This window comes from Pristiophorus japonicus, chromosome 17, assembly GCF_044704955.1.
Source record: "Pristiophorus japonicus isolate sPriJap1 chromosome 17, sPriJap1.hap1, whole genome shotgun sequence".
Classification (NCBI taxonomy): Eukaryota; Metazoa; Chordata; class Chondrichthyes; family Pristiophoridae; genus Pristiophorus; species Pristiophorus japonicus.
Genome location: NC_091993.1, coordinates 113,885,930 through 113,904,962, shown reverse-complemented (window position 1 = coordinate 113,904,962; position 19,033 = coordinate 113,885,930). Strand labels below are relative to the sequence as shown.

General features: G+C 45.4%; 1 protein-coding gene across 3 annotated transcripts in view; it reads left to right on the top strand.

The window, feature by feature from the left end:
• med20 (mediator complex subunit 20) overlaps window positions 1-19,033 on the top strand; it is an 80,037-nt gene that overhangs the window by 49,902 nt on the left and 11,102 nt on the right. The window contains exons 1-2 of one of the 3 annotated variants that reach the window (XM_070859106.1): window positions 6,277-6,451; window positions 17,550-17,701. In XM_070859106.1, the coding sequence (XP_070715207.1) occupies window positions 6,438-6,451; window positions 17,550-17,701 (166 nt within the window). In that variant the 5' untranslated portion in view covers window positions 6,277-6,437. Of the gene's footprint in view, window positions 1-6,276; window positions 6,452-7,679; window positions 7,767-17,549; window positions 17,702-19,033 lie in introns of those variants that run through there. The other 2 variants (XM_070859107.1, XM_070859105.1) reach the window with 2 other exon arrangements.

Below are 19,033 nucleotides of genomic sequence, written 5' to 3'. Positions count from 1 at the left end.
GACACTGGGGAGAACTCCCCTGCTCTTCTTTGATATTATGCCATGGGATCTTTTACATCCACCTGAGAGATGGTGCCTCAGTTTAACATCTCATCCGAAAGACGACACCTCCAACAGTGCAGCACTCATTCAATATTGCATTGGAGCATCAGCCTAAATTTTTGTGATCAAGTCTCTGGAGTGGGTGACTTGGTAGAATCATACAGCACAGAAGGAGGCCATTCGGTCCATTTTACCCGTGCCAACTCTTTGGAAGAGCTATCCAATTAATCCCACTCCCCTGTTCTTCCCTTGCAAATTTTTCCCCTTCAAATATTTATCCGACACCCTTTTGAAGGTTGCTATTGAATCTGCTTCCACCACCCTTTCAGGTAGTGCACTCCAGATCATAACAACTCACTGTGTTAAAAAAAATCTCCTAATCTCGCCCCTGGTTCTTTTGCCAATTACCTTAATCCGTAAGGATGATACTGGGTTACTAACATGCCTGCTGAAGGGCAGGAAAGTTCTTGTTTCCCAGGAAGTAGTTTCTTAAAAGTGGCAATTTCATTACTGCAACCAAGATGGTGAATATGGGTACACCTTCCTCTGTTCCTGTGGCTTATGGAGATGGAAGAAGCAAGGGATTGTCAGAGAGGTTCATGAGCATTGAAGTCGGTCCTTTTCTTGTCCACTGACCCATGTTTATAGACCCAGGTACAACTACCTGGGCCTGTCAGAAGAGGACTGCCATCGCAAGCTAAGGATCACCAATGAGTCAGTGATGGAGTTCTGCCATCTACTACAGACTAATCTGTTGACAATCTCTAGTGCAGGGATGGCACTGTTGATGGCTGTCAAGATCGCAACTGCCTTCAACTACTATGCATCCCGCTTCTTTTGATTGCACAGAGGAATAACAACAATGTCAATCAATTTGTAGTGTACAGATGCATCAGGCCAGTCACTGATGCTTCATTCACTCGGGCAAACAGCCCTAAGGATAACAGCAGCTGGTTCTAGTTTGCTCCAATCTGTGGTGTGCCAACTTGTCCTATAAGTGGAGAGGTAGTGTTAAGCTGTTGGAAGTGTCAGGTGCATATAGTGGCATAAAGCCCCTCCTGCAGCACCATTTTGTGTGTGTATATATATGACCATGTATTGTGCAGCTAGATTTTGTTCAGATATCAACATGCCAAGAATTTGAGATAAATTGCAAACAGAATTGGTTCTCTTCTATTTTATGGCATGCATGGTAACATTTGCAAGGTCATCTGAGTGTTTTATCTGGAGCAGCAATCGATTTGTAACAATGGATGGGAACACATTCATACTTTGTCTATCTACTTGACCAAAACATGCTTGTAAATGGGCTTACCTTGGCTGACGTCTTCAGATCTGTTCATTTATGATTTGGTGCCATCCGTTAGTTGGTCCAGACTACATTGACTTGTTATGCCTCTTTGCGCAACACTACATTTAAGAAGGAAGCCATTGTTTATTGTCAATGGAACAATAGCCGAGGGGGCTTGTTTTATTCAAAGTTTTTCACCTGATTTTGCTATATATTATAGTTTTTATTTCCTCCAGTGCACTTTTCCAAGGTGCAAAATTATTGACAGCTTTTGCTGCATTGTACATCTTTCCTACAGAGAGAACAGATATTTTTCCCCACAGAATAATATGAATCCAGAATAATCGCTGGGAAAAAGAACATTATGTGGATTTTTTAATGAAAATCTGTATACATTTCAGGTCAAGATGAAATTAAAGGTTCTAGGGAACAGATGAGACGTCTCGGATGACGTGTTAAACTGAGGTTTCATCTACTTTATGTAAAAGATCCCATGGCACTATTTCAAAGAAGAGTAGGGGAGTTATCCCCGGTGTCCTGCCCAATATTTGTCCCTCAACCAACATAACAAAAAAACAGATTATCTAGTCTGTTATGTATGCAATAAAGGTTCAAACTGAGTACTGTTTAACTCAGCAAGATACAACCTTGCTTCTGCTTTATTTAGGCCCAAAGTGCCTGACTCACAAAATGGCTGGTCTTTTATACCAGAGTAGCACCATATGCGTGCTGCTCAGTGGCCTCCAACAATGGCACCATCTGGTGGCTACAAACAGCATGTATATACGTGACATAGTCATTATCTCTTAGCTGTTTGTGGGAGCTTGCTGTGTGCAAATTGGCTGCCGTATTTCCTACATTACAACCCTGACTACACTTCGGAAAGTACTTCATTGGTTGTAAAGTGCTTTGGGACATCCGGTGGTTGTGAAAAGCGCTATATAAATGCAAGTCTTTCTTTTCTTCTTTCATTCTTTGATGAAAAACTAGTCAGTGTTACAGGATTTTTGCTTTTGTGCTGAGTTATGTAAATGTCACTTTGGAAAAATGTCAATCATGGTTCAAATGGAGGTGGAAGATAGGTAGATATTTTGTAGTTTTGCACCATTTCTTTGGGGAATTGGGAGAAATGTATCTGAAAGTCACCTCCCTTTTGAGGTTTGAAAAATCAGTCTGTGATGGGGCAAATAGTCACCACCACCATAGGCAGTCCCTCGAAATGAGGATGACTTGCTTCCACACCAAAAAGGGATGATTTCACAGGTGTTTCAATGAAGGACCTAATATTCCAGATCCCGAACTACATCCTGAAGGTTGGAAGATGCCTGTGCGTGGATTTTTTTAAATGTGGGGTGGCCATTGCACACCAGCCACCACACGGGCTTGACAGAGCTAGGTCTTGGTCCAGTGGCAAGGGTTAACCAAGATGACTGGAGACCAGCTCTGCTGCACGGACCTAGTGCGTACACATATCGCAGTGTGGGCTGGCCCGTGCTGCCCCTGGGATCCTGGCCCCGAACTCACGCCTCCCCTGGGCCCCGATCACGTCCCTCTACAGTGTCTCACCGCTCCTTCGCCCCGACCTCGTGACTCCTTCGCCCCGACCTCGCCGCTCCTGCTGTATCTGCCCACGCTCCAATCACCGACTTGGACTTTGCTGACGTCAATATTCGCACCAGCTCGCAATGCTCCCTGAAGTGTTTCCCACATTACAACAGTGACGATACTTCAAAGAAAGCACTTCATTGGCTGTAAAGCGCCTGGAGACAGCTGGTGGCCGCGAAAGGCACTATATAAATGCAACTCTTTCTTTCACTATTCTATGATTCTTGTACCTCTGCCTAACTTCATTTTATAAAAAAATTTAATGAAGTTAGGCTATTAGTAGCTGGTTTGCATCTGACCTTGTTGAGGTGAATAGATTTATCTCCTCTACCTTACCTACATTACAACAGTGATAGAGTGACTATTTCAAAAAAGTACTTAATTGACTGTAAAGCGCTTGGTGAAAGGTGCTATATAAATGCAAGTCTTTCTTACTTTGCCTATATTTTTGTGTTCTTAAGAGAGCTCTTGTGAAAATAACAATACGAATTGTCCTTCGCCTGTTTAAGTTTTAACTGCAGTCTCTTTGATCATTTTTACTTTGCTTTCTGCTTCACTACCCTTTCAACTTTTGTCCATCAACTTCTACACATTTAAACATTTGAACCAAATTATTTCATAGCAGCTGTAACCATCTGTAGTCTGTATATGTCTTGTGATTTTGAACATAGTAATTATCATCATAGGCAGTCCCTCAGAATCGCGGAAGACTTGCTTCCACTCCTGAAGTGAGTTCTTTGGTATCTGAACAGTCCAATACGAGAGCCACAGTCCCTGTCACAGGTGGGACAGATAGTCGTTGAGGGAAGGGGTGGGTGGGACTGGTTTGCCGCACACTCTTTCCGCTGCCTGCGCTTGATTTCTGCATGCTCTCGGTGTTGAGACTCGAGGTGCTCAGCGTCCTCCCGGATGCACTTTCTCCACCTAGGTCGGTCTTTGGCCAGGGACTCCCAGGTGTCAGTGGGGACGTCGCACTTTATCAAGGAGGCTTTGAGAGTGTCCTAGTAACGTTTCTGATGCCCACCTTTGGCTCATTTGCCATGAAGGAGCTCCGCATAGAGCACTTGCTTTGGGAGTCTCGTGTCTGGCATGCGAACTATGTGGCCTGCGGAGCTGATCGAGTGTGGTCAGTGCTTCAATGCTGGGGATGTTAGCCTGGACGAGGACGCTGATGTTGGTGCGCCTGTCCTCCCAGGGGATTTGTAGGATCTTGCAGAGACATTGTTGGTGCCATTTCTCCAGTGACTTGAGGTGTCTACTATACATGGTCCATGTCTCTGAGCCATACAGAAGGGCAGGTATTACTACTAACCTGTAGACCAAGATCATAACCATGACCATAAGTAAACTGGCTAAATATTTGACAGTGTCATATTTGACCCTGAAATGAGTTTCTAGCCAAATATCCACAGCATAACTAAAACCGCCTTTTCCCACCTCTGTAACATTGCTCGCCTCTGCCCCTGCCTCAGCTCTTCGGCTGGTGAAACCCTCATTCATGCCTTTGTTACCTCTAGACTTAACTACTCCAACTCACTCCTGGCCGGCCTTCCACATTCCACACTACGTAAACTTGAAGTCATCCAAAACTCAGCAGCCCGTGTACTAACCCGCACCAAGTCAAGATCACCCCTGTGCTTTCTGACCTACATTGGCTCCCAGTTAAACAACGCCTCGATTTCAAAATTCTCATCCTTGTTTACAAATCACTCCATGGACTTGCCCCTCCCTCTTTCTGTAATCTTTTTCAGCCTCACAATCCCACAAGATGTCTGCGCTCCTCAAATTCTGGCCTCTTGAACATCCCTCATTATAATTGTTCAACCATCGGTGGCCGTGCCTTCAGCTGCCTGGGCCCTAAGCTCTGGAACTCGCTCCCTAAACCTCTATGCCTCTCTATCTCTCTATCCTCCTTTAAGATGCTTGTTAAAACCTACCTCTTTAAACAAGCTTTTGATCACCTGCCTTAATTTCTTCTGTGGCTTGGTGTCAAATTTATCTGTTTGTCTGTAACACTGTCGTGAAGCGACTTGGGACATTTTACTACGTTAAAGGCGCTATATAAATAAAAGTTATTATTATAATAAATATTCATATTTATAATAGCAGGAGTTTTATGTCATGTAATGCAACATATTCTGTTACTAATGTAGAGCTATACTTAAATCATTCTATTCTGTTTAAGGTATTAAAGCCTAATTGCTATAAATCCTGAAGTCAGTTAAAACTTAACTGTTCATTGGGAAACTTTCAGCCATTTGTTAATTTTCAGGGCAGAAGAAACCAGTATGAAACAACTGCCCTTTCACTTAAAAAAATACTTTTGACAAGTGTGAAGGATTTTTTTTAATATACATGTATAACAACTTAAAGTAAAAACAGAAAATGCTGGAAATACTCAGCAGGTCAGGCAACGTCTGTGGAGAGAGAAACAGAGTTAACGTTTCAGTTTGATGACTTTTTGTCAAATGAATGTAAAGGATCTGCTGATTTTCACTAGTTTTAATGGTGGTTTTGAACCCTATAGAATGCCAAATTTAATTCTATTTTTACAAGTAATATCCAATCTTTTTTCCTGAATTATTTGCTTGCAGGCATTATTTTATACAATATACTCAAAAGCACTACTTGGGACTTGTTGAGCAGGTATTGATTACACACTGTATTTTCTGTACATGAAATAAGTTCTTATAATTTTCTAAATTTGAATGAAAGACTTGCATTTATATAGCAGCTTTCACGATCACCGGACGTCCTAATGCGCTTTACAGCAAATGAAGTACTTTTTGAAGTGTAGTCACTGTTGTAATGTGGGAAACGCAGCATGCCAATTTGCACACAGCAAGCTCCCTCAAACAGCAATGTGGTAATTACCAAATTATCTGTTTTAGTGCTATTGAATGAACGATAAATATTGGCCAGGACACTGAGAATAACTCCCCTGCTCTCCTTCGAAATAATGACATGGGATCTTTTACGTCCCGCCTGAAAGAACAGACGGGGCTTCAGTTTAACATCTCATCCGAAAGATGGCACCTCCGACAGTGCAGCGCTCCCTCGGTTCTGCACTGGGGTGTCAGCCTGGATTTTAGTGCCCAAGTTTGTGTTTGTTTTTTCTTTAAATAGGCTCCTCACTTAGCAACCATTTGGTTTAAAAAAAACGTTTGCCTTTAAAGTAGGTTTGCAACCTGCTTTGGTTGTGTGATCATAAATTGTAATGCTGGAGGCACAACTCGGTCCTCCTGTCCAGTAGGGGAGCCGTTGTCGAACAGTCAATGCGAGCAACGTTAGGAATCCAAAATCCTCTCTTTCAGGATGTGTGACCTTGTTTGTGGAGAGACAGCCCTTGGGGGGAGGATGAAGGAGCTGAGAGGGGGAAGGAAGCATTTGATCTGGTCTTTTGGAGCTGGAGGTGGCTGAGGAGCGAGTTTAGCGCTGGTTAAAAAAAAAGGGGTGTTGACGAATTGCGGAGGTTGGATGAAGAGCCGGAGCTGAGAGAATGGGGGTTACCTGGTGAGAGGCGCCTTCTTAACTCTTTCTCAGACATGGCAGGAAGGGTCAAAGCCCAGTCCAGGGAAAGGGCCCCTAGCAGCAACTCCCCTCTCCCATATCCAGACCTGAATTCAAGTGCATTCAGCACTCTAGGGCTCCAAAATCATTTTCCAAATGATAAATTAGTGCTTTTTAAACAGATGTGTGTGTCTGTCAGCAAGTAGCCACTGGGCTGCTCCAGCATTTCTGAAATGTTTAATTTCTGTTTGCAATTTGAGGGTATGGTGCAGTTTAAGAGAATGCACGTGGAAATGATTTTATTTTCAATGATTTTGTTTCAGACACGATACAGACTCAGGCCAGTTGTGCTGTGAGCAAGGGTCGATGTGCCTGTTCACATTTAGGCCCACAGAGCCAGGAGGGATGCAGGTCCAATTCCTGCTCCCCTTCTGTTTCTGCTCGGGTGTATTGGAAAGGGAGTCTCTAAGCAACAACAACTTACATTTATATAGTGCCTTTAATGTAGTGAAACGTCTCAAGGCACTTCACAGCAGCGTTATAAAGCAAAATTTGACACCAAGCCACATATGGAGATATTAGGGCAGATGACCAAAAGCTTGGACAAAGAGGTAGGTTTTAAGGAGCGTCTTAAAGAAGGGAAGAGAGGCGGCGAGGTTTCGGGAGGGAATTCCAGGACTTGGGGGCCCAGGCAGCTGAAGTCTCATTCTGGAGGAATTAAAATCAAGGATGCTCAAGAAGCCAGAATGAGAGGAGTACAGAGATCTCGGAGGGTTGTGGGGCCGGAGGAGATTACAGTGTTTGGGAAGGGCGAAGCCATGGAGGGATTTGAAAACAAAGATGAGAATTTTAAAATCATGGCATTGCTTAACTAGTAGCCAATGTGGGTCAGCGAGCACAGGGGTGATAGGTGAACGGGACTTGATACAAGTTAGGATATGGGCAGCCAATTTTTGGATGATCTCCAGTTTACGGAGGGTAAAATGTGGGAGGCCAGCCAGGAAAGCGTTGGAATAGTCAAGTCTGGAAGTAACAAAAGCATGGATGATGAACCGACTCTTTGTTACTCGATTTGATGATTCATGACTGTCAGTCAAACAGCCAATTTTCTCATCGCCAATATTTTTACAACTACTAAATGAAAGTGCTGAAAGAAAATTAAAAGACCATATAATTTTTTAATGCCATGATGATATTTCTCCAGGGTTGTTCACAGCAGTGTCCTGGCGATTAATCGTTCATTCCTGGAGACTCCAGGCCAATCCTGGAGGGTTGTGTAGATTGGGCCGATATTCTCTGGAGTTTTGAAGAATGAGAGGTAATCTCATTGAAACATATCAGATTCTGAGAGTGAAAAAATAGATCAGTGTCATCAACCTCGCTCCCTCTTCAAACTAATTGAAACATACAGTGTAAGATTCTGAGGGGGATTGACAGGGTAGATGCTGAAAGCTTGTTTTCCCCCTGGCTAGTCTCAGGATAAGGGGGCGGCCATTTAAGACTTGAGATGAGGAGGAATTTCTTCACTCGGAGGGTTGTGAATCTTTGGAAATCTCTATCCCAGAGCACTGCAGATGCTGAATCGTTGAGGATATTCAAAACCGAGATCGATAAATTCTTGGACACTAAGGGAATCAAGGGATATGGCGATCAGGCAGCAAAGTGGAGTTGAGGTCGAAGATCAGTCGTGATCTTATTGAATGGCGGAGCAGGCTCTAGGGGCCATATGGCCAATCCTGCGCCAAATTCTTGTGTTCTAATCCCAAAGCACTTTGGGACTAAAATTCTGCTGATTCTGACTATTTTAAATGAATGTTTTCTTTTTTGAAGCTGCTTTGTGAGGAATAAGGGTGTCAGTCTCTTGAAAATACAAACTTCAGATCTAAGTTCAGATTGAGGGCTGACAGCTGCATCCTGGGTTGGTTATTGTACAAACTGCTGTGTAATTCAAACATTCAATATTTGGAAACCTTAAACCATGAGGCTGGAACTTGTTATCGGCACTGATAATCTATTGACGGTCTTGTTTATCTGCTACTTTGAAAGACTTATTAACTCATTTGAAATAAACATGTATAACGCCTTTAATGTAGTAAAATGTCCCAAGGCGCTTCCAGGGAGCATTAATTGCGAGCTCGAATTTCTGGCCTAGATGGTTCTTTTGACGGTTTATTTTCTTGTGCTGGGATTAAAAATCAATATAATTGCATTTTTTTAAACTACACTGCATATTTTAAACTGTAGTGCGGAAAGGTATACTTTGCAGGACCTGGATTTTGGATCTGGCTGCTTTCCATCCCGGATTTGCACTCTTATACTGCATTTTTCCCCTCCAGTGAATGTCATAGATGGTTCAGGCTCTCTTCGTCATGGTTACTGATATGTCCTTATCATACAGTATAAATGCACACGAGGCCCATACTTGAGAGAAGGTCACTCTGTGACCAGTTACCTTTATTACCAAGACCTCAAATGATGAAGGTGGGTGGAGCTTCCCCTTTTTATACCTGAAAGTCCAGGTTAGGAGTGTCTCCCACAAGTTCATCTTGTGGTCAATGTTCTCAAGGTGTACAACTTAGGTCAGCTTATACATGGGTTACAATGATAATTGAATACATGACATCACCTCCTCCCAAAGTCTTATTGGGATCACAGGTTAAGTGTCTCTAGTGGTTTACGCTCCCTTGTAGAGCACCTGAGTTGGGGCTCCGGTTATTGGGCGCTGGCCTGAGTGTCTGCTGTTTGCGGTGCCTCAGGCCTGTTTGGACTGCCCACAGTGACTGGGCTCTCCTCCACTTGGTTCCGGTGTTCGGTCACCTGTGGTGGAGTAAACTCTACGTCGTGTTCTTCCTCTGCTTCTTCTATGGGGTTGCTGAACCTCCTTTTAGTTTGATCCACGTGTTTGTGGCAGATTTGTCCATTGGTAAGTTTAACTACCAAAACCCTATTCCCCTCTTTGGCAATCACAGTGCCTGCAAGCTATTTGGGCCCTGCTGCGTAATTAAGAACAAAAAACGGGTTAATGACATCAATACATCATGCCCTCGCATTCCTGTCATGGTAGTCACATTGTGACTGATGCCTGCTCTCAACAATTTATTTCATAGTAGGGTGTATAAGGGATAACCTGGTTTTGAGCGTCCTTTTCATTAGCAGCTCTGCGGGTGGAACCCCTGTGAGCGAGTGTGGTCGGGATCTATTGGCCAACGGGAAGCGTGATAAGCGGCTTTGTAGGGAACCCCCTTGGATTCTGAGCATCCCCTGTTTGATTATCTGCACTGCTCGTTCCGCCTGGCCGTTTGAGGCTGGCTTGAACGGTGCCGTTCTGACATGGTTGATTCCATTGCCTGCCGTGAAGTTCTGGAATTCAGTGCTTGTGAAGCACGGGCCATTGTCACTGACCAAGACATCCGGTAGACGATGGGCAGTGAACATTGCCTGTAGACTTTCTACCGTGGCAGAGGATGTGTTTGAATTTAAAATGGCACACTCAGTCCATTTGGAGTAGGCGTCTACTACAACCAAAATCATTTTTCCAATGAAAGGACCTGCGTAGTCCACATGGATGCGTGACCAAGGCTTGGTGGGCCAGGACCAGGGGCTAAGGGGGGCTTCCCTGGGTGCGTTGCCTAGCTGAGCACACATGTTGCACTGCAAACACAAAGTTCCAGGTCTACATCTATCCCTGGCCACCAAACGTGTGACCTGGCAATTGCCTTCATCATGACACTGCCCGGGTGCTCATTGTGAAGTTCTCTTGATAAACACCTCTCTGCCCATCTGGGGCATGACTACTCAGTTTCCCCACAGTCGGCAATCGGCCTGAATCGAGAGTTCATCCTTGCGCCTATGAAACGGTTTAAATTCCTCAGGGCATGCCCTGTACGTGGCTGCCCAGTCCCCATTCAGAACACATTTCTTAACTAAAGACAGCAGCGGGTCTTTATTTGTCCAGACTTTAATCTGACGGGCTGTCACAGGTGAGCCTTCGCTTTCGAAAGTTTCAACAGCCATTAACCATCTCGGCATCATGCTCAGTTGCCCCCTCAGTGGTGGCTACTGGAAGCCTGCTGAGTGCATCGGCGCAGTTTTCAGTGCCCAATCTGTGCCGAATTGTGTAGTCATAGGCGGCTAACGTAAATGCCCACCTCTGTATGCGGACCGATGCATTCGCATTTATGACCTTGTCGGCCAAAAGGGGCGTTAGGGGTTTGTGATCTGTCTCCAGCTCAAATTTCCTGCCAAACAGGTACTAGTGCATTTTTTTTACTACATATACACATGCTAGCGCTTCACCATCCCGTAGCCCCTTTCTGCCTGGGACAGACTTCTGGAGGCATAAGCTACCGGCTGTAACTGACCCTTGGCATTCACATGCTGCAACACACACCCGACCCCATAGGACGACGCAGCGCACGTTAAAACAAGTTTCTTACATGGGTCATATAGCATTAACAGATTGTAAGCATGCAAATTGTTATGCTCCCCCCAGACCCAATCACGACCTTTGTGTAGGAGCACGTGTAGCAGCTCTAACAGCGTGCTCAATTTGGGAAGAAAGTTCCCAAAATAGTTCAGGAGCCCCAGGAACGAACGCAGCTCCATCATGTTACGGGGTCTGGGTGCTCTCGGGATTGCTTCCGTTTTGGATGCAGTAGGTCTGATCCCGTCTGCTGCTACCCTCCTCCCCAGGAATTCTACCTCTGGGCTAAGAAGACGCACTTCGCCTTTTTCAATTGCAGCCCTACCCGGACCAGTCTGTGGAGGTGTTCTTCAGTATCACGACCCGTGATGAGGATGTCGTCTTGAAAAGCCACCGTCCTTAGAATCGACTTGAGGAGGCTTTCCATATTTCACTGAAAGATCGCGGCGGCCGATCGAGTCCCGAAAGGACATCTGTTATACTCAAACAACCCCTTGTGTGTCGTGATGATGGTCAGCTTCTTCGGCTCACTCGCCAGCTCCTGGGTCATGTAAGCTGAGGTCAGGTCCAATTTTGAAAAGAGTTTGCCACCGGATAGCGTCGCAAAGAGGTCCTCCGCTCTCGGTAGCGGGTACTGGTCTTGGAGTGACACTCGATTGATGGTGGCTTTGTAATCACCACATATCCTGACCAACCCATCTGCCTTGAGAACCGGCACGATCGGGCTCGCCCAGTCACTGAATTCGACTGGCGAGATGATGTCTTCCCTCAGTAAGCGGTCCAATTCGCATTCTATCTTTTCCCGCATCACATACAGCACCGCTCTGGCCTTGTGATGTACTGGTCTGGCGTCCGGGTTTATGTGAATCACTACCTTGGTCCCCATGAATGCCAATGCCAGGTTGAAATAATGAGTCAAATTTGTCCAGGACCTGTGAGCATGATACTCACTCCACAGAAGAAATTGCATTGACATCGCCCCATTTCCAGTTCATGATAGCAAGCCAACTCCTCCCCAGTAGTGCACGACCGTCCCCCGGGACAATCCAGAGTGGCCACCTGTTCTCCGAATCTTTGTGGGTCACGACTACTGGGGGGCTGCCTAGCACCGGAATGATCTCCTTTGCATATGTTTGCAGCTGTGCATCAATTGGCAATAATTTTGGCCTCCTGGCCTTGGACACCCACAACCTTTCGAATTGTTTGATACTCATCAGGGACTGGCTGGCCCCCGTTTCAAGCTCCATTAATACTGGGATGCAATTGAGGAGCACTTTCATATTTATCGGTGGCGTCCTGGTATATGAACTGTATATGTGCTCCACATGAACCCGCTGAACTTCAGCTTCCAGCGATTTTCCCCCAGTATTCATTAGGCCTCGTAGGGCTTACATTGGGCCCGTCCTCCTTGTACATCAACCTGGCTGCAAGCTTCCTGCACATATGCACCAAGTGACCGCTGACGTTGCAGTTTCTGCAGGTATGTTGCTGATACCTGCAACCTCTGGCTGGGTGTTTGCCTCCACACCTCCAGCATGAGCTGGAGGCCCCGTTGTTAGAAACAAAAGGTCCATTACCAGTCGATCATCTCTGACTGTCTCTGTAACTGTCCTTAAGCGCACCATTAACAGGTGTTGATGGCCCCATTACTGGCCACATTGTCCATTGCGATGGCATGAATCGCCGTTCAGCTAGCCATTGTCTCTGTTGAATTCCCCCTTTGGGTTCGACTACATGCTGGGGCATGTCCAATTGCCCTTGCCTGCCTAGAGAACTGTGTGCCGCGTTAACAATGTTGACTCTCTGGTCGTTTGCCGCATTTGAGCGAAGATTTTTGTCATGCATCATTCTGGTCTCTTCCTCCCCTGAGATAAATTTCTGGGCTATCAGAGCCGCCGCTTCCAAAGTCAAGTCTTTGGTCTCAATCAGTTTCCTGAAAACCCCAGCGTGATCGATGCCCTCAATAAAAAAAAAAAGTCTTGCAGTATCTCCGCTCTGCATGTATCTGGGAACTTACATAGGCTCGCCAGTCGGCGGAGATCTGCCACAAAGTCTGGAACAAAGCTTTGCCCTTCTCGCCACCGGTGCGTGTAAAACCGGTGTCTTGCCATGTGCATGCTGCTCGCCGATTTAAGGTGTTCCCCAATCAACTTACTGAGCTCTTCGAACGTCTTGTCCGCCGGCTTCTCTAGTGCTGGGAGGTCCTTCATCAGGGAGTACGTTCTGGATCCACAAACCGTCAGGAGATGAGCCCTGCATTTGTCTGCCTAATCCTGTCCCAACCATTCTTTAGTGACAAAACTTTGCTGTAGTCTCTCAATAAAGTCGTCCCAATTATCACCAACACAGTACCTCTCTTCTGTGCTGCAAGTGGCCATGCTCGTGTGGTTTAAATCCCAGTTTCTCCTCGCCAATGATATGTCCTTACTATACAGTATAAATGCACACGAGGCCCATTATGAGAGAAGGTCACTCTGTGACCAGTTACCTTTATTATCAAGACCTCAAGTGATGGTGGGTGGAGCTTCCCCTTTTATACCTGAAAGTCCAGGTTAGGAGTGTCTCCCACAAGTTTGCCCCTTGTGGTCAATGTTCTCAAGGTGTACAACTTGGGTCAGCTTATACATGGGTTACAATGAAAGTTGAATACATGACGGTTACAGCACAGTAACAAACTGATCTCGTGTTCTGATAGTGTAAAGAAACTAAAAATAACTTTGACAAACTTAAACGCTTTCAAAAATACAGAAGTGGCCCCTGAAACCTGCCACCAGTCTGCATCACTCATCGTGCTAGTGGTACACGAGTACCGTCCTAAATATGGCAATCTCCATGTGGTTGCTTTTGGATCACCCCAACACCAATCCGTGGTTTGTTTCTGATTTATTCTGCGAGGGCAGTGACTGGAATATTCAGATAAAGCCAGTTAAAGCATTCCCGCCAAGGAGCATCTCGCATCTTAACAGAGGTGTTTTCTTTGGAACAGAGGGGAGGCACGATGAAGGATTATAAAATTATGAGGGGACGAGGTAGAATGGATAGGAAGGACTTATTTCCCTTAGCGGAGTGATCAATAACCAGGGGGTATAAATTTAAAGTAATTGGTAGAAGGATTAGAAGGGAACTGAGGAGAAATTCTTTCACCCAGAGGGTGGTGGGGGTGGGGGTTTGGAACTCACTGAGAGGGTGGTAGAGGCAGAAACCCTCATTGCATTTAAAAAGGATTTGGATATGCACTTAAAGTGCCGTAACCGACAGGGCTAAGGACCGAGTGCTGGAAAGTGGGATAGGCTGGATAGTTCTTTTTTGACCATCGCAGACACGATGGGCCGAATGGCCTCCTTCCGTGCAGTAAATTTCTGAGATTCTATGATTCCATGAACTGTAGCGTAGCGAGTCTTGGAGCTAGTGATGCCTTCGCATAAGATAACAGCCATGCTGGAGAAAATTGCTTTTCAGGGAAAGGAAAAGATTTTAAAACCTGAATTTTAGTCGGTTGTTATTGCCTATAAATTTCTTTGGGAATAAATACACCAACCATCGAGCCAAGTTTTTGACCTCAAGTGCTTGAAGTCGGAGAAAATAATATCTTGATTCAGGCAGATTGCAGCTTCGCCCTCATCTGATTGGTTCTGTCAGATTGTATTCCTATGCTCTAATTGATCTGATTGGATCAGACAGTCCTCATTTCCTGCCTTCCAACGACCACAAATCTGGTGATTTTTCTTCTCGAATAGGTTGAGATGCTGAGGGTTGCTGTGTATGTGGAGCTAAGGGCCTGCCCTAGCAGCGGGGCAATGGCAGCAACTTGTACTGTACTGGGCTGTACTGTTTGGCTGTGCAAGATTCAGGCCTAATTTTGAAATCAGTGCAGAGGTACGATAACTGTTAGAGCTGGGTAAGATGGTTGTTATGGTACTGGGCTGGCAACCCAGAGGTCCTGCATTCAAATCCCACCGTGACAAATTGCGAAATCGAGTTTGTGGACAGACAGCAGGGGACAAAAGTGACTGTGAAAGCTGCAGGGTTGTAATTTTAAACCCCCCCCCACATCCTTCAGGAGAGAAAGCCTGCTCACCCTCTGTGTGACTCCTGTCCCACATGATGCAATGGATTAATAGAAACATAGAAAATAGGTGCAGGAGCAGGCCATTCGACCCTTCGAGCCTGCACCACCATTCAATATGATCATGGCTGATCATGCAACTTCAGTCCCCCATTCCTGCTTTCTCTCCATACGCCTTGATCCCTTTAGCCATAAGGGCCACATCTAACTCCCTTTTGAATATATCTAACGAACTGACCTCAACAACTTTCTATGGTAGAGAATTCCACAGGTTCACAACTCTCTGAGTGAAGAAGTTTCTCCTCATCTCAGTCCTAAATGGCTTACCCCTTTTCCTTAGACTGTGACCCCTGGTTCTGGACTTCCCCAACATCGGGAACATTCTTCCTGCATCTAACCTGTCCATCCCGTCAGAACTTTACATATTTCTATGAGATCCCCTCTCATTCTTCTAAATTCCAGTGAATATAAGCCTAGTCGATCCAGTCTTTCTTCATATGTCAGTCCTGCCATCCCGGGAAACAGTCTGGTGAACCTTTGCTGCACTCCCTCAATAGTAAGAATGTCCTTTCTCAGATTAGGAGACCAAAACTGTACACGATGCTGTTAATAACGCCTCAATTTTAAAATTCTCATCCTTGTTTTCAAATCCCTCCATGGCCTCGCTCCTCCCCTCTCTAATCTCCTCCAGCCCCGCAATTACCCGCGATATCTGCGCTCCTCTAATTCTGCCCTCTTGAGCATCCCTGATTATAATCGCTCAACCGTTGGTGGCCGTGCCTTCTGTTGCCTAAGCTCTGCCTTGCTACCCCTCTTTCCTCCTTTTAAGACACTCCTTAAAACCTACCTCTTTGAGCAAGATTTTGGTCACCTGCCCTATGTGACTCGGTATCATTTTTTTTTATAATGCGAATGTGAATGGTCGTGGGATGTTTTACTGTGTTAAAGGCGCTACGGTACAGTTGTTGTTGAAGTGGCCTAGCAGCCACTATGAAGCAAGAAAGCACCACTCTGGATGGGCAATAAATGCAGAGCATTCTCAAGGGCAGTTTTCTTTTAAGAACACTGATGTGTCTGTCACTTCAGCTCAAGCAAAACTGGTAAATTATAAAATCGACTAATAGTTCAAAAATTGTCTCCACAGTCAATGTAACTCCTCCTCTTGCATTCTTCTCACAGTGATCAACAACAACAACTTGTATTTATATAGTGCCTTGAACGTAGTGAAATGTCCCAAGGCGCTTCACAGGAGTATTATGAGACACAAAATTTGACACTGAGCCACATAAGTAGAAATTAGCACAGGTGACCAAAAGCTTAGTCCAAGAGGTATGTTTTAAGGAGCGTCTTGAAGCAGGAAAAAGAGGCAGAGAAGTTTAGGCAGGGATCTCCAGAGCTTGGGGCCTAGGCAACAGAAGGCATGGCCACCAGTGGTTGAGCGATTATAATCAGGGATGCTCAAGAGGGCAGAGTTAGAAGAGCGCAGAGATCTTTTTGGGATGGGGGAGGGCGGGGGTTGGAGGAGTTAGGGAGGAGCAGGGCCATGGAGGGATTTGAAAACAAGGATGAGAATTTTGAAATCAAGGCGTTGCTTAACCGGGAGCCAATGTCGGTCAGCGTGCGTAGGGGTGATGGGTGAGCGGGACTTGGTGCGAGTTAGGACACGGGCAGTCAGACTTGGGATGGACCTCTGGGTCGGGTAGTTCTGATAGAAGCCCTGGGAACGTTTAATATCGAGCTGGGTGTTGTGATTGGGGGCGGTAGGTTCTATCTGGATCGCCGGGGTTGCTATTGGGAGATGTGCAGGAATGGTCTGGAGGTGAAGACCTACATATTTTCTCTCCCCTCACCCCTGGTAACTCCAGTGGATGTTTCCCCAACACAACGCAGGTTGGTAAGTTGGTAGTGTGAGAAATTGGAAGGACTTTCTGTCCCATCGCTCTTGAGTGTAGCGTATAGGTACTCCCACCATTCAACCAGTCTTGATTTCTAACTTCAATACTTTCGGTAGTGAAGAAACGATTTGGTAAGAGTATATGAATGTTGGTTGAACTGCAGGAGTTTAATGTTTTGTGAGCTTTATGCTAATCAAGGTGAAGGTTGTGAGCTGAAAGTGGAAAATGTCTGTTCTTCAGTTGGTTGTGGTGTCTGTCTTGACGAGCTGTCGGTCTGTGGGTAGATGTTATTTGAATGGCTACATTGGGTCCAGAAGGTTAGTGGGACCACTTGAAAAAATTAAGCAATGTTATTAATTGCAGCGTTTGAATTGGTTGCTTTTCTGTAGAATCTTTCTTGTTCTGTATATCGGGAATTGGAACAGTTAGCTTCCTTATCTGAGCCGATCAGAAAAATGTGATCTTTGATTTAAACCGATCTGGCAAGGCTATGATGCACCCTATGGTTGAATAGCCTGCCAACAGGTGGGGGAAATTGGCCCTTTGCGCCAGGTGCCAGACTATGCACCTGTACCCCAATCAGAATCTTCCAGAGAAGGGGTGGGGGGGGCGGCAAAGTGAGAAAATAGAAAGGAAATACAAAATTCACAACTCCCTCCAAAATACAATGCTTGAATTAATGCTGAGATTTGTTAATCTGCTGATTCTCCTTCGCAGTGTTTCCCAGATTCCAGCGGTCGAGGGGAAGAGCGTCCAGCAAGCGGTGGAGATGCTCACAAAGAAACTGGAAATTTTGGGTGCTGTTAAACAGGGAACGTTCTGTGTGGACTGTGAGACCTATCATGCCGGACCGACTGTGACAATCCCAGGTAACCATCACAAACATTGCAGATTCAGGAGTCCTGTCCTGTTGCACATGTCCGTCTTCATATCCGTTTGCGAGCATTCTTTCACAAACTTAAAATAGAAACAGATAAATATGTACAATTCTGTATTTCACTCTTTGAAACTTGATGTACAAAATAGGTAACCCTTTTTTGAAATATGTAATTTTTGTATTTTATAATAAGTGGAGCGATTCCTAAGAATCATTTAACAGAGTTCCCACAGTGGTTCAAGGTGTAAGTAGTTGAAACACAAGCCAGCAAAGGTCCCAGCTTTGCCTCCAGCCTCTGCAAAGTTAGTTGATCTGTACTGGGGCATTACCCTTGACCTTAGTGCCCTGGTGACAGGGAGGATGCGAAACAACACAGTGCCCCACTCCTTATTGCTAACCCGTGACGCCTGCTGGAAAGGCACTTGTGTGGGTGTCAGGCGAAGACAGAGTTTGGCTTGGTTGTGCTGCTTCTGTATTTGAATAGCCCACTGGCATTCACTATCCAGGCATGAATATGAACAATGGCTACTTGTTCAGGTCCCAGAGTAAAATTGCCAACTGTGGAAAGCCATTGCTTTCAGGAGAGTAAGGGAGGGTGAAAAGAGAACAATTTTCAACTTGCAGTACTGGTCCCAGTGCAAAGTAGATGTGATCGGGAGCCGGAACCTTAGCTGGATTTCCCCCCCCTACCCCAGCCCCAGCTCAGAAGCACCAACATTGATTCTAGCCCATTCACTGCCATCGAAGGAGCTTGTGTCCAGTTTTGACAAACTGCTTTACACAATACAGCATGAAGATCATAACCCATTGCCTGCCAAAGTTATGGTTTGGCTTCTCTGACTTTTTGGGGGGGCTTGGGACCCAGTGAGTCAGTAATGTAGAAAGAAGACGAGGAATCTCACTGTCAAAAATAGTTGATGAGCTAGAATTACCAAGACTCGCCTGAAAATATGTTAGCGAATTGAAGTTCAAATCGAGTCGTTGGTGGCAGCGCATCGAATTGTTCATTACAACTTTTTAAGCATTCAATTCTCTCTCCCTGATGAAGAGTATGTGGTGGGATACAGGTTTCCTCTCGAGCTACTGAATTTTCAATCTTAACCTTCTTGCTGACAGGAAGCAGTAAATGGACGCCAAGCAGTCATAGAAACATAGAAAATAGGTGCAGGAGCAGGCCATTCGAGCCTGCACCACCATTCAATAAGATCATGGCTGATTATTCACCTCAGTATCCCTTTCCTGCTTTCCCTCCATACCTCTTGATCCCTTTAGCTGTAAGGGCTATATCTAACTCCCTCTTGAATATATCTAACGAACTGGCCTC